General features: G+C 43.8%; 1 protein-coding gene across 2 annotated transcripts in view; it reads right to left on the minus strand.

Annotated features, from left to right (window-relative positions):
* Window positions 1-15,029, minus strand: part of foxp4 (forkhead box P4) — an 87,383-nt gene that overhangs the window by 37,366 nt on the left and 34,988 nt on the right. For both annotated transcript variants that reach the window (XM_085353187.1, XM_085353186.1), the window contains exon 3: window positions 630-719. In XM_085353187.1, coding sequence (XP_085209313.1) covers window positions 630-719 — 90 coding nt within the window. The remainder of the gene's footprint in view (window positions 1-629; window positions 720-15,029) is intronic.

The raw sequence follows: 15,029 nt of genomic DNA on the forward strand, positions 1-15,029 counted from the left end.
TGGTGCGGCCGTGTGTTTATAATGTGGCATGCTAATGAGAAGAGCAGTGCAATAACCGGACTGCTTGCTGCTCTAATAGACCCACGATCCCGCTTTATGGATATGCGACACAGCTACAAATCACGCTTTTGCATGTGGCCTGCATATTATAACCGAAAAGAATTACCAAGAGGAATGTCTTGTGTGATATCTATCAACATACACTGCTAGCTATAAAGCATGTGTTGTAACTCTGTGTGTGTATCTATATCCTCCTCAAGTGTCTTTTAGCAGGGATCCTGCACTCCAGCTAACCCCGCTCTCTCCACTTACTGCTGAATTCAACTCTGAAAAGAAAAAAGAAAAAACACCGACTCGCTACCCAATCACTACAAAGGCCTCATTCAATCACTCACTAACAATCACGCACACACACACACACACTCACTGAAATCGAGGGAGAGATACACACAGATAGAGAGTGAAAAAGGGAAACAAAAGTATGCACCTATATCATTGACTGCAGGTGACGTGGCAGTTGGTGAAAACAAAGTTGCGGCTGGCAGAGGCTTAGTATCATGCAGATTGTGACAAAGCAGCAACTATGTGTGTGCTAGTGTGTGTGAGTGCGTGTGTGTGTGTGCTCTGACCTGCACTGGGCTCTGTTTGACCTCGTTGCTGCCAGGGGAGTTGAGTCCAGAGGCCTGCTGGAGGAGGAATTGTCTGGCTGCCTGGAGGGCCTGCAAGAGAGAATTGGAGATGATCAGATGTTTATCGTGCACGCACAGTCGTACAGTGCAGTATTTTCTGTGTTAAGCAACTCGAAAAAGTCACGCACTTTCAAAGTAATGCTTAACATTTACAAAAAAAAGAAAAGAAAAAAGCCCAATGTGTGCAGTTTCATATCACCATGCACCCATAGCGTCTGAGCGTGCACACTTTCAGTACCTGCTCTCTTCTCCAAATCTGATTTCCTCAATCTGAGGTATGCACCTGGCTGTCAGCCTGCTTGAGTTTTTATATCTGTTGGTGTGTCTGAGTTCTTTCTCAACTCATTCAAAACGTCCTCTTGACTTAAAAAAAAATCTCCGACCGTCTCCTCTGCCCATTCCCTTTTTTTCACCGATGCCCTTTCTTTTCCCCCCTCTGTTCACTTTCTTTCTCCTCCTCAGGGGAAAGTGTAGAGCGGGTTTTCCACATCCTGTGAGGCAGAAGTGTGTCAGCAACATCTTCATGTGTGTCTTTTGAATGGTGGGTGTTTTGTGTGTGTGTGTGTGTGTGTGTGTGTGTGTGTGTGTGTGTGTGTGTGTCAGAGTGATGTAAGGAACCGTTTGGCTTGGTATTCCCTGAAAAGCTGTGACTAACCCCCACCTAGCTCTTCACTCTCCCTTCTCTTCCCATTTCTATCGTGTCTGCCCTCCAGTGCTGTCCATCTAAACCAGTGTCACCATTGCTCACTAGCTGTTTCCATTCTTTCACTCTGCTTGAGTTTTACTGATTAATCTGGAATCTGCCTCAGCCATCTCTCCTGCCCTCTCAACATAAGGCACCTTTTCTCAATGTCTTTTATCGCCTTTAACTGTATTAATTATATTTGTTTCGTTTTGGGTTTTTTTTAATGTTTTTCTTTCCTTTGTTGTGTTTTTTGTCACAGTGCTAAAGAGCAAAACTCTCTATCACTGAGACAAATCACTCCCTGAGGAAACAGGCATTTTTGTTGGAATGTTTGAACTACTCAGAAAACAAAACAAGAAAACACCCATCTCAAAACAGAGCCGCCTTGCACTTACCGTAAGCGCACAGACCCACACATACACACACACACACACATGCAACCACGCACAAGAGCTCATGACAGAGAGTTAGAGAGGGGAGACAGCAGGATGCACATTTGCTTCCTCTGACTCAAAGGGGAAAGGTTCCTTAGTAAATATTGATTTATGAAAGTCCCTGTGTGTGTGTGTGTGTGTGTGTGTGTGTGTGTGTGTGTGTGTGTGTGTGTGTGTGTGTGTGTGTGCGCGCGCGCGCCACAAATTAACGGCCAGAATGAGGGATGTTCTTTACCCTGGAAGCTCTTACTCAACTGCAGCGCACAAGAAATCTAGTGCATCATTTCACAACACACAGTACAGTGAAACGTGCAGCACACGCTTACTTTACACTCGTGCTTATTTAATGAATTGTCGAATTAGAAGCTTGGGTGCATTAGGCAACGTTTAATTACAAAAGCAGAGAGGAGAGATTAAACCGAGGCTGAAAAGAAAGAGAAGTTCTCTGTGCAGTCAGAGTGATGAAAACCATCTGTATCGAGCACACTTGCTACTTTTGCTGAGACCGCAATTAAAACGCACACACGGACACGGCTGAGGACGTGCCTGTATACACACACACACACGCACACACGAATTTTAACACTTTGACAAAAATCTTGGGAACCCCCCTCCCATTTACTGGTTTGACCTCAGCTTTTAAGCAGCACAGACACACACACTCATACACACACATAGACACACCAAAAAAAACACAACCGCCCAGTTTGTTGGCATGTGGTGTGAATTACTCCTTGAACACCCTGTCTGCCCAGGAGTGAGTATGTGTGTTTGTCTGTGTGGGTGTGTGTGTGTGTATGTGTGTGCATATGGCTGTATGTTGGCAGGAGCTGGGGAGGCATGTCTGGCAACAATAAGGGACAATTCCACCCAAATTACCACCCTGATTACCACTATATTAAAGAGCCATTTATGGCTTTCATAAACGCTACAACCAAGCAGAGGTGATGCCTGTCTCCACTCGTGTGCCTGCATCCATGCATGTGTGAGTGTCTGAGACACAAGAATTAAGTTAAAAATGCAGATATTTATATACATATAAATAATCTGCAAGTTCTGCTGGACAGCAAAGAGGAAAAAATTCCCAGCTAGCTACCATTAGGGCATCTGTATACACCATAAATACAAAAAATGTTTACCGACTAGAACAGATGGTAATACAAGGCGGCTTAGCGTCGGGTATTTTTTCATTATTGATATTTACAGAATCTATTCTATATCGTCAACATCCAACAAAACCTTTCAGCCTTCCCTAATGTCTAAAGCTGTCTGTTTTTAATTACAACAATCTTGGTAACATTTATTTAAACTTAAACCGTAACAAAAGATGACCGTAATACCATGCTGCTATTCCACTGAAACTCACCGAACAATATTATTAAATTGTTTCCTCTCCCTCGGGTACCTGGACTCACTAAAAGGCAGTCAATCATAAATTTCCTGTATTTTTCCTCATCTTGCTCGGTACAGCAACTAACCATAAGTTTGGAGAGGAAGCTCAAGAAGTAGCTGATTATGTAAACATTACTTCATTCTTCCGTTACAAAGATTGCGGTTCAAGAGTGACAACACAAATCGAGATGTTGGGATTTAGAAAATAATGACCTTAGTAAGTTTAAAAAAAACCCCTCCTCCTCTTCTTGTGTATTGTCACTTGGAAGCTTGTCTTTAGTACTATTGGCACCATATGTAATTGTCACTCCTTGCTTCCACCACATGTATGGCTTATATTGTGAGGTTTTACTCACACTGTAATAATTCCCATTACCTTGTGGATGAATAAACGGAACCTTGAACTTTCAACTTTGAACAACACTAGAAAGAGGGCCGCAGGCTTAGTGCGCACGCACACAAATGCCACCAGCAACCGCAGCCAAAGCCTCTCAGGTCTACTTTGTCAAGAAGCACTTCTCTTCTCTGACCCTTCTCTTTCATTTCTACTCTTTATGCTCACTCCTTGCCTTTTTCTCTGTGTGACCTGGGCGAGCTGTAGCATTACAAAGCATGCCTCCTGCCCCCTTAACCCACCCACACACTTACACCAGCTCCTCTAAGACTCCCCCCGCTCCCCCTGTGGCATTCTTGGGGGCGCACTGCACCTTTAAAGAAAATATGAGGGAGGCCTAAGAGGGAGGCCCAACAACAGAGTCTTTGTGCTGCCGCTGAGCACTCACACACACACACAAACGCACACGCGCACGCACACACATATACACACATCAGTGGTGTCAGACAGGTTTTATTAGAGTGAGAGAGGGAGGGAGGGAGGGAGGAGGAGGAAGGGGAAGGAGGGGTGAGGAGGTCACTGCTCAGCTTGGAGGCTCGAGAGCACACTGAGTGCGCAAGTGTGTATGTCAGTTTGGTGTGTGAGTTCTTATGACTTGTCATCGCTCCCCTCTGTAAATCATCGCCTCTGACACAGCCTTTAATAACAGTGCATTTTTTAATTCAGCAGGGTCACACACACACACACACGGCTACTTTCGCTCAGATTTCCAAAAAATGCCCAACAACTACGCGTTTAATTGAAATCTGAAAACGACTAGAAGAAAGGAGACGAGAATGGTGATTTTTTTGCTGCAGGTATCTTTACTGCAGTATCTTTATGAACATGTGCACATCTGTATGTCTGAAAATAGCTTCTTCTTCACCTACAGCTGGGATGTCACGAATTAAATGTTAGATGCAAACTAGAAGGTCTCAACAAACATGTAGCAAATCCGAGCCTCCTAAAGTAGACCTGTGTGTGTCTGTATGTGCGCACCCGTGCCTGGCTCAGGTTGCTAAAGCAAACAGGTCTCTGTGTGTGTGATGAATCTGGCCTCTAATCCGCCCAGTGTGTTTGGGTGACAGAGAGAAAGAGAACGCAGGAATAAGCAAAGAAATCTAAACAGAGAGACACAGTGAAGGAAAAAGGGTGGGGGGGGCAGACGCAGGGGAGGGCGAGAGAGAAAGAGACAGGTGGGTACCATATGTTGGAGTAATCCGTCAGCACTGACTGAGGTCCATTGTTGACGGCCGAAACGAAACAAAATCGTCCCCCTTTTACCCTCTCCTCCCCGCATCCCCCCATAGATAAACAGCCCCCGGGGCAGACAGTGGGCTGTCCTTGGGGGAGAAGGAGGAGGAGGAGGAGGAGGCGAGGGAGTTAGGAAGGGCAAGGGGGAGGCAGGTGGTATCAGATTTCTTTGCTCTTAGACCAAGAAGAAGAGTGTACAAAGAAAAGGAGCACAAGTGAGCGCGAGGGAAAAGCTTATTGTTGCATTTAGTGACAAGGGAGCTAAACTAGGCTCTAGCAGCTGGTGATTCACATGTCTGTGCAGCGTCTGAGGCAGTAGATAACTTCAACACCAAACAAATATCCCCAGTCTGCCCCTACTAGCTCAACAGCCTGGGAATGGTGGCTCGTAATGCACCTCGTCTCCAGTGCTCTATCCGCTCCCTTCTCCGGGAAAGAGCAATAGATGGAGACACGGGCAGATAGATTCAGGGTGAAGATGCAGAAAAGAGCATGTCACACCCTGCTGCTTCTCTAAGGTCTGCATGCCTTCTGATTTTGGATCAGCAGGAGAGGCTGGGTTCAGAAAGAAGTGGACCCCCCCCCCCAAACTCTTCCCTCTCTCTTGCTATCTCCTTTCTGGAGGGCTGTTATTGAAGCTGAAAGCCAAGCTAAAGCTGTGTGGATGCTGCCATCCTCCTGGGTCATCCAGTGATCCCTTGTATCCATGTGCGCTGCTTCTCCTCACTTTGGCACCAAAAACACCCTCAAACTCCACTAAAATCCCCCCTCGACTTTAATTTACTCCCTCTTTCTCTTTGGCTCGTTCTGTGCTACTCCACTAGTTTTCCTGGCTCTAATCTCTCTTATCTTTGATTCCTTCTCTTTCTCTTGCTACTCAGAGGGAATCATGATCAGAGAGAAGATGAAACAAGACTGAACAGATGTAATACAATCTACAAAGCATGTAAATTTGTTAAAAGGATGATGATACACAGTATAGTATCAGCTCACCTGCCTACAGAGATAGGCCCAGTATTTACACACACACACTGTACACAAAGTGAGATTCCTGAAGAGGTGACAGTTAGTGAGATTGCTCTGACTTTGGGGCATATATGAGTGAGGGCTTGGTTACAGCCACAGTGAAATCTCATGTATCAAATGCATCACTGTCAGTCACCACATAAACCAGATTGCTTTCCCAGATCACTTTATTTCTCTCCGTCTACATCACCTGATCTGTCTCCCACCTTCACTCTACCTCGCCATATAATGCACACAAATATTTGCTTGGCACTCCTCCAAGTATTCTGTCTTTCTGAACCCCTGGCCTCTCATCTCTAGAAATCTGTTATCCATACCCTTCTTCACAACAGCAAATTCTGACAGCAGGTACGGGTTAGGCGCAGGCCTAAAATAGATCGTCTGGGTCTTCCAATGGAAGCAAAGTCTTGTGAATGCAGCTGTTGGGCTTAAGAGGGGACCCTCGCCTTCCGCCTTTGACTGACAGACAAAAAACGGCTATAGTGACGACTGAATGAACGGCATTCTCGTGTAAAGTATTTAAAAGTTGTTGTAACAGATATGTATTAACCATTTTGCACAGTTTTATATTGGTAAAGAGCTTTTATGGAACTGTCGTCATCAAGGCTGCAGTCAGGAAGTTTTTATTCCAACCAAACATTACAGCAGCTGATTTCACTGATGCTCATTTTTTCCAGCAGACATTAAATTTAATGGGAATTTTGCAGGATTTTGCAAGGACACAAATATAGGCTCCTTTGTAGCACAGAAAGGAGGAAAAACAGTCTGCTGAGCCACTGCGACGGCAGTGTCTACAGAAGGAATCATCGCGGAGAAAATAAAGGAGTTTTAGGTAGTGTTATTCACCATGCCAGTCATGGCCTTATTGATTTAGCGTACATACAACAATGCGACAAAGGAAACAGGCAATGGCGAGTATATTTAAGACAGATCAGGGGTTTCCACGGGGTAAACATATATGCAGAAGGAATTTGCAGCTTGAACCAAAGCCTTCTAAAGCCTGTCAATTTCACGGTGGGTTACAAATAAACTACCCTCTACCAAGCCTTCAACCCTTTCCTCCGACTCCTCATCGTGCACGCCTTCTCTTTTTCTGGTATTAATCAGGTCTTTCCGCCCTCCCCTTCACCAGCTTTCCTGTCATTTGTTTTCGCTCCCTCAAACGTGGATTTCAGACCAGTTGTCCACCAATTTAGCGGAGCTTAAGCAACACCGAATGCCTCAGTCTAAACTATCTGGGACACCTTCGGAACCACCGGCCAGCGGCAGGCCCGTTCAGCTATTTAATGTAATGTTTCCGCAATATAAAGGCACCGTTTGAGTGCTGAGGTTTTTAAAATGGCTGAAGCAAGCTTCTCTGGGCCCCAGACTGACCATTAAAGAGAGGAAAGACCGTATTCAAGAGCCAATGCTATAAAAACTCACAAACTCCAAAAGAACTTCAAAATACGTCGTAGTGTTTGAAAACCCTGGCTGATTTTAGATTTTTTTTTTTCACATACTATTTTTCACAGAAGGGACCTGTTCTAAACTCCGGGGACCCTGCCGACTTCCAGATGGTTCTCTTCAGTTCAAAACTGTTTTGTGAAACGAGAAAACCTCTCCCCTTCAACTATGTCCCGACACTCATCTAATGTTTCTATTGATTCACGGGGGTATACCCATGGTCATAAAAAAAGAGCTGAACGAATACCCAGAACTGTTTTATATCATGACACAATTCATCATCATATACACACATCTTAAATCCAACACGAGAGCTTTTCGGCTATTTTCTGTTAAGTGAAGGGAAAAGGGCACGGAGAAATAGACAATTAAAGATAATGATGAGGTGAGGAGGGACAGAAAGAAAGAGGAACTCCCTTCCTAGGGAATATAAAAGCAGCTCCCTCTGTACTGTAGGCCTCAGCTCAGTCCAGGCGGCTAATTGATGGCAAATAGCTCTACAGCAGTTTCCTTACACACACACGCGCGTGCGCACACTCACACACAAATACACGTCATATATTATATACACATATGCAGTTTCTCTGCGGTTTTCAACACAGCTCGTTTGGCAGGAGAGGAAGGTCTCGCTCCAGACAGACCCAACCCATAGAGGAAAACACACACACACACACACACACACACACACACACACACACACACACACACACACACACACACACACTTATAATATTTAGCACTCATCTCGTATAAGGTAGGACAGTTTAGTAGTCGGGTCATGCTCCTGGGAAGATAAGGCCACATAGGTGCAGGTCTTAGCTGGGTGACGTTTCAGCCATTTCTCCTGCCCAAACCATGATGAGGATAGCACTAGCCTGGCAACCAGGCCTCACATATGGAAACCGTTTAACTCTTATTATTAATAACCGAAAAAAAAAAAACGTGGGGGGAAAAAAAAGCAAACTAATAACACATGCAAGACACTGCCAAGACCCAGCGCGCGAGACAGAGGAAAAACACATACATACATACACAAACAAAGACTGTCTGCCATGTGCACATGCATGCACAAACACGTACACACAAAGAGAAATGCGCACACTCAGAAGTCTATTGGTTAAACAGAAAAGCGCAGTCCTAGTCAGTGGCCTGTAAAAGCATTAGCCCGCCTGCCTGCTTCGATGGAAATAAAACTCTTTCATGTTTTTGGTTCAGAGGGTTTTTACACCTGGTTGTGGCTGTAGAGATCGAGATAGACACACCCTAACACCCACCCTTACCACACACACACACACACACACACACACACACACACACACACACACACACACAGAGCGGAAGTGGGCAGTACAACAAAGGCTGGCTGCTGTACAATAAGTTTAACTAAACAAGCACAAAATCTTTAACTTCCCCAAATGAGGAGCAGGGTTGGGGTGTGCTATTAAAAAAGGGGAAATGGGGAACTATGTGTGCACGCTAGACTGTGTGATTTAGTAAGAGATGTAGTGAGGCACATTTTTAGGTTAAAATAATACAAAACCAGAAACCAGCCAGAAATAAAAGGAAATTTCAGCATGAAAAGTCTGCTCATGGCAGTTTTTATGGCTTTCTTTAGTCTTCATCATTCACAAAACATCTGCTTTAATCCATTTCCCTGCTTAACATATTACTTTTTACTAGATTACACAATTTTTATACTTTTCACTTGCAACACTTACAACTATGGCTATTTGTCATGTGTTTCAGTTATGGAAAACTTAACTAGCAAGACAACAAAGGCATTCTTTCTATCAGGTGAAAGGAGGGTGCCGTGCACGGTTCCAGAGCTCAAGAAGAAGGCAAAAAAAGAAAGGGAAAGAGAAGAGCTACATTCCTCTCGTCCTCCCTGTTGACTCTAATCTCTCCTTTAAAATGGCTCGCACAAAGGACCAGCACAGACTAGCTAATTAGCAACACTTTAGGCCTCTGCAGCTTTTGTGTGTGTAGTGTGTATATGTGTGTGTTCATTGTGTGCATCCTGGGCTCTCAACTGTTTCCAGGGTAACTGCTTGCCCGGCAGCCTTGCAAGCGTTGCACATTTTGTCTTTACTTTCCTGTTGTTCCCCTCTCAGTGTCCATCTAGTTCTGTAGATTTAAGTAGTAAGAAGTAACAGCACAGACCGGGCACTTGGACCGGGATAGGAAATGGTAAATGGCCTTTATTTGTATAGCGCTTTACTAGTCCCTAAGGACCCCAAAGCGCTTTACAAATGCAGTCATCCACCCATTCACACACATATTGGTGATGGCAAGCTACATTGTAGCCACAGCCACCCTGGGGCGCACTGACAGAGGCGAGGCTGCCGGACACTGGCGCCACCGGGCCCTCTGACCACCACCAGTAGGTAACGGGTGAAGTGTCTTGCCCAAGGACACAACGACGAGACTGTCCAAACCGGGGGCTCAAACCGGCAACCTTCCGATTACAAGGTAAACTCCCAACTCTTGACCCTTCATCGCCGCGATAGGAGGACCTTATAACACAAGAAGTTCTCCTAGAAGCAAGTCTCATCCTTAGGCACACATCTGGATAGATTATTTTTAGCTAACAAGACCAATCCTGCAACTAAAGACACGGGTTAAGAGTTAACATTTTAATGACTGCACGCATAGCATCAGCAGTCAAATTTGATCAAACTGGAGCAAAACATTTTGTGAATATGCACGACTAAAAGGGTTAAAAAGCTGCTTTCTTTACCAATTACCCTTCTACATATGCAGGCAAGAACTTTTATGATCGTGCAGATTTATTTGCGGCTCAATCCAGAGTGTGGGAGTATCAGTTTTTTGGGATCGTCCCACCAAAGTGCTTGTACAAAATGCCATGCTAAGCCAGGTTATGGATACAGTAACCCAAGAAAAACAATACACATTGCCACATTATTTCTATGATACTAAGTAGATTTGTCTGCCGCCACACACGTGAAACATTCATGAACCTTAACTGTGCGCGGCCACCTGTGCAACAACATATTTAACTTACACGTTTCCTTGTTTGGGTAAATGAGTGGAGTGCATGGTTGCAGACTAAAGCTGTCCTGTCTTGGTGCCTTATTCCAGATGAACTCTGCAACAGAGCACCTGATCTCATGTCAGTTAAAACCAATTATGTCTGGAGAAGCATCCCCAGACACACGCACACACAAGCTGTTACTAATAATAATGAGGTCTTTCAGCTTTGTTTTGTGACCTGTGACCTTATAACAGCCTTCAGTCACCATGGTGACAGGTTGAGGAGTGGAAGTCCTATTTCACTCAACTTTTTAACCTCCATAAACTGTGTCTGCTGCAGCCCATTCCTCGACGTGTCTTGTGTGCATGTGTGTGTTATTTACCTGACAACACCGCCAGGCCTACCCAGTGTGAGTGCTTTCAAACACTCCCATGGCAACCAAACCCAACCTAACCCCTACAGGTGCCCAGGTATGTGTGAGTATAACACTGTCTCCACAACAGAGACAGGACAAACACACACAAACACACATTTTTTTTGTGTGTTCGTGCTGTCTATTTTCATCTCTGGGTCCCTTGACCGGTTGGATCAATCAACCATGACTATGTCCATGCTAGCTCATCTGGTCTGCTGAACCATGTCTACTCTCCGTCTTTTGCTGTAGTCCTGTAGCATACTTATGTGGAAGACCGTATTAAGGAGTTTACAGTTTTACAGTACTGCTCAAGTTGATGTGAAAACTGTGGTGAATATTTCTGCTATAATTTCAGAAATGTGCTAAACTATGGTGGATTTTTCCTCTTTAGCTAGAGAATGAGCATGTATTATGAGGAGGTCACGGGGGAGAAATGCAAAAGAACTGAGAGAACAAAAGTGCGAACAAAAAAACAAACTCCGCATTTCAATAGCTTGGCTGGAGAAAGCAATAAAAATTCTTTTATTGACACAAAAAAATACTATTAGAATTAGGTATGTGGGAAAAAAAGAGAAATTTGAGGAGGGGGGGTCAATTGAACACCTTTGAACACTAAAGCTATATTTGGGGTATTGATGCATATTTGTTCTTTAGGTAGATGTTTGTATGCTAATAAGCAAGCACCCAGAAGCTTTAAAGATTTGCAGTAGAGTGCTTCCGTATATCCGGATCTCAAAAGATAGTCAGGGTAGCCGATTATATTTGTTGTGTGTTCATGTCTTAAATCATCCTGATTATTAAGTATGAAGTACTGGTTAAGACAAAGATTGATTTTCTGAGATCCCAACGAGTAAAGAAAAAGTAAAGAAGTCAAATTCAAGGAAGACACAAAAAGGGTACTGCTATTCCTTTTAAGACTCCTAGAGGAAGTAGTTGCTCTATAGGTCTCTTTGTATCAATGCGGTAATAGCAGTGGGTGTTCTGTGATGGTAGGCAACCCTATTTGCCCCTCCTCTGTCTCAGCATGACCTCTGGTGACCTGTGAACCATACTGACCTCCCACATAAAGACGAAGGCCTGGGCAAGACCGAGGGAAAGCTTTTAGGAGGTGACAGCACTCAGGGAGAAGAGTGGGACTGATTTAGTGACCAGAACACATGACAGACAAACAGTTATGGGTTTATGCATGCATGCATGCAGACAGGCAAGAAAAATGCATTGGTATATAAACTGTTGTGCAGATGCACTAAAAAGGAGCTGAATTTGATTATTCCTAATAATCCAGAAACAGTAACTGAAATGCTCTTTTCCCATCTACCTTCTCTTTTCAAGTCACCCCTTCACCTCAATCTGCTCTGCACTCCTGACCTGAAATTGAACTCTGTTGAGTGCTGGAGGTCAAACAAGACACAACAGTCCCAGTGACCAACATTCACCTTCCATAATTCAGCAAAGCCTTTTCAGCCAAAGCTAGCGAATCCCATATGGCTCAAAACCTCCCCACCTCCATTCATACGGGCCATAATTACCGAGTCTAGCCAATCTAACAGGAAGCCATACGTTATATGAATCATCCAGCATCTCTCATCATCTGTTAACATGCTCACACACACAGCATTCTCATACATCTGTCCGCAAAGCACTCCCAGCATCAAACCCAAATGTTCACTCTTGAACGTGCACACACACACAATGCACACACACACACAAAACAGCTATCTTTCATCAGTGTTTGTGTATATCTGAGATCTGTATCGGTTCCCCCTGATCTCCAGTCATCACTGCGGCTCCTTAATTACACCCTTCATTAACTCACATCAGCTCTGTGCACGTGTGTAACTTCCTATATGTGTCTGTGTGAGCGTATACGAAAAAGCGAGCGTGACAAAGATCGCTAGTATCCGAGTGTGTACGAGCGTGCACACGTGCGCAACACGAGGGAAGCACTGAGGAAAAAATAGAACATGACAAATGGGAGTGGGGATCGAAGCTCCAAACCAATTTCTAAAACTGCCTTTTTCTCAACCAATGTTCCTTTTAAACCCTTGGAGGATGGAGACCACTGCTACAGTCTGCTTCTCACTTTCTATTTGCGCGTAAGAGTGAGTTAAGCACAAGAGAGAGGGGAAAAACTCCTGTCTGGCTGGTTTAGGCAACTGATGAGTAGCCCTGCCAAGAGGAAATGGCACCTTTTTGTCACCATCTCACTCTCTTTCCTACTTTCTTCTCCTCTCTTCCTCTCATCACCAGAAGCGATTAATTGACAGCAATGGGAGGGGGGGGACAGAAATGGGTGAGAAGAGAGAGGGGGTGGCAGCAACGTACAGCATAGACTTAAAATCTGCCAAAAACAAGGAAAAAGGTGGTAGGAGAGACTTAAACGGAAGGAGAGAATAGGAGACACCTGGTTCTCGTCAGTGAACCCTCCACCCAGCCACACATACACACACACTTTGAGGTTTGTTAGGATTTATCCTGCTTACATTTCTCTTCTGCTATGCATCATTTCACGTCCACACCCGGCACCTCAACAAACTGCCATACACTCTCCACCGCACTCTCACTTTTCCACCTCGCTCTCCTCTCGCTCTGTAACTCGGCTCATTGTTTTCCCTCCTTGCCCTCCCTTCATCTCTCTCCACGATGATGGGGCAAAACTGGTCTTCACCCCCTTTTCACTTTCTTCCCTCTTTCCTGCTCTGTTCTTTCTGGGGAGGCAGACAGGCCACATTCCACAGGGAGGCCCAGGCGCCCTTTTCTGACACGTCTCAGCATTACACCCCTCCCTCATCCCTCTATTTCTTCTTTCCAGCCCACAAATGCCCCCCACCCCCACCCCCCTTCTCCGTCCCAGTGCTGCCTCTTCACCCGTCCTTTTACCTTCATTCCTGCTGACTGGTAGTCCCATCTTCCAATTTCTCTTCTCTGTTTATCCCTCATCATTTACTTTCCTATCTTTCTGATTTTCTCTACCTATGACAGACAAAAATAAAAAATAAAAAAATTAGACTCCAAAGACAGAGGCCAGTTTAGAGGTTTGATGGCTGGAGATGGCTGTGATTTCTCTCAGGTTCCCAAGAGGCCCAAGGAAAAGATGGCTTTGTGTTCTGACAACACTGAGCTGTCAGGATCCCAGTATGTCAGTGTGTATATCTTTTCTGCTCCAGTGCGCATTGGCAACGCTGGTCTACACTATAGCTTCAGGTGAGAGACTCAAGCGTGGAGATAAAAGGAGGATAGGGAGCAGGAGGTATGTCCATGAGATTTAGGTAGCGTCTTAAGTTAAAAAAAAATGTATGCATGTATATATATATATATATATATATACACCATTATTTTACAATCAAGTCTGAATATGAAAGGACGAAAATCAAAAGACCAGTACAGACTAAAAAGTTAGAAATCCTAAATTGAAATCTAAAGCTAAGACATTTTCCTTCTAGTTTTTAAAGACTGACTATGAAATAAATAAATCTAATAAAACTTAGTAAAGTCGTATGAAAATGTCTTAAAATAAGTATAATGTTCTCTTTTAACCTCCTAAGACCCAAACTCTTCCACGGCATGCATTTTTAATTTCTCTTTGATATTTGGGCATATTTGGGGCAGATGAATGTAAAAACAAAGAATTACCAGATTATTTTTTTTACCTTATTTTTGTTTTTAAGAAAAATAAGAGCCACATATGAGGATATTCATTTAAAATTTTGATAGAACAGTAGCAGTATAATGTCCTCGTAAGTGGATATCAGGCCCATGTAGAGCAAAATTGAGTATTTTGGTCTAAATGCCCCAAAATGTGATGTCCGCATATGTAGACGGCAGGTCCTAGGAGGTTAAATAACAAAATTCACTCTTAATAAAAGTTAGGATACAACAACAAAAATAACATCTTAACTCCTGCTGCATTTAAACTACATATAGTATATTTTAATATTTTCTAAGATCTTTCATTTAAACATGGATAAAATATTAATAATAACAAAGTTTAAAAAATAAAACAGATGAAAGATAAAAGATAAACTTAAAAAACTCAGCTCCTATCAAAGAAATAAACACTCCAAGGTGCTTTAATCTTATCCAGGGAGTGAGGCAACGAGAGCGGAGAGTTTGGGAGGTGTGTGAAGGGAAACAAAGGCTTGTGATATTTCGAAGGGCTGAAGGTGGCACGCAAGCTTGTAAATGTACGCGTGAATCTTAAGTCAGTGAAAAGACACGGTACAGGTGATTCTAATAGCATTTTAAGCAGACACATGTTTAAGAGTCCTCAACATAATCGCATGTATGCAAAAACTACGCCTCACAATCCAAAATGCATTGCTG

The sequence above is a fragment of the Diplotaxodon limnothrissa genome, linkage group LG5, assembly GCF_057381915.1.
Source record: "Diplotaxodon limnothrissa isolate DT_005_m linkage group LG5, D_limnothrissa_male_GT1.1, whole genome shotgun sequence".
NCBI lineage: Eukaryota > Metazoa > Chordata > Actinopteri > Cichliformes > Cichlidae > Diplotaxodon > Diplotaxodon limnothrissa.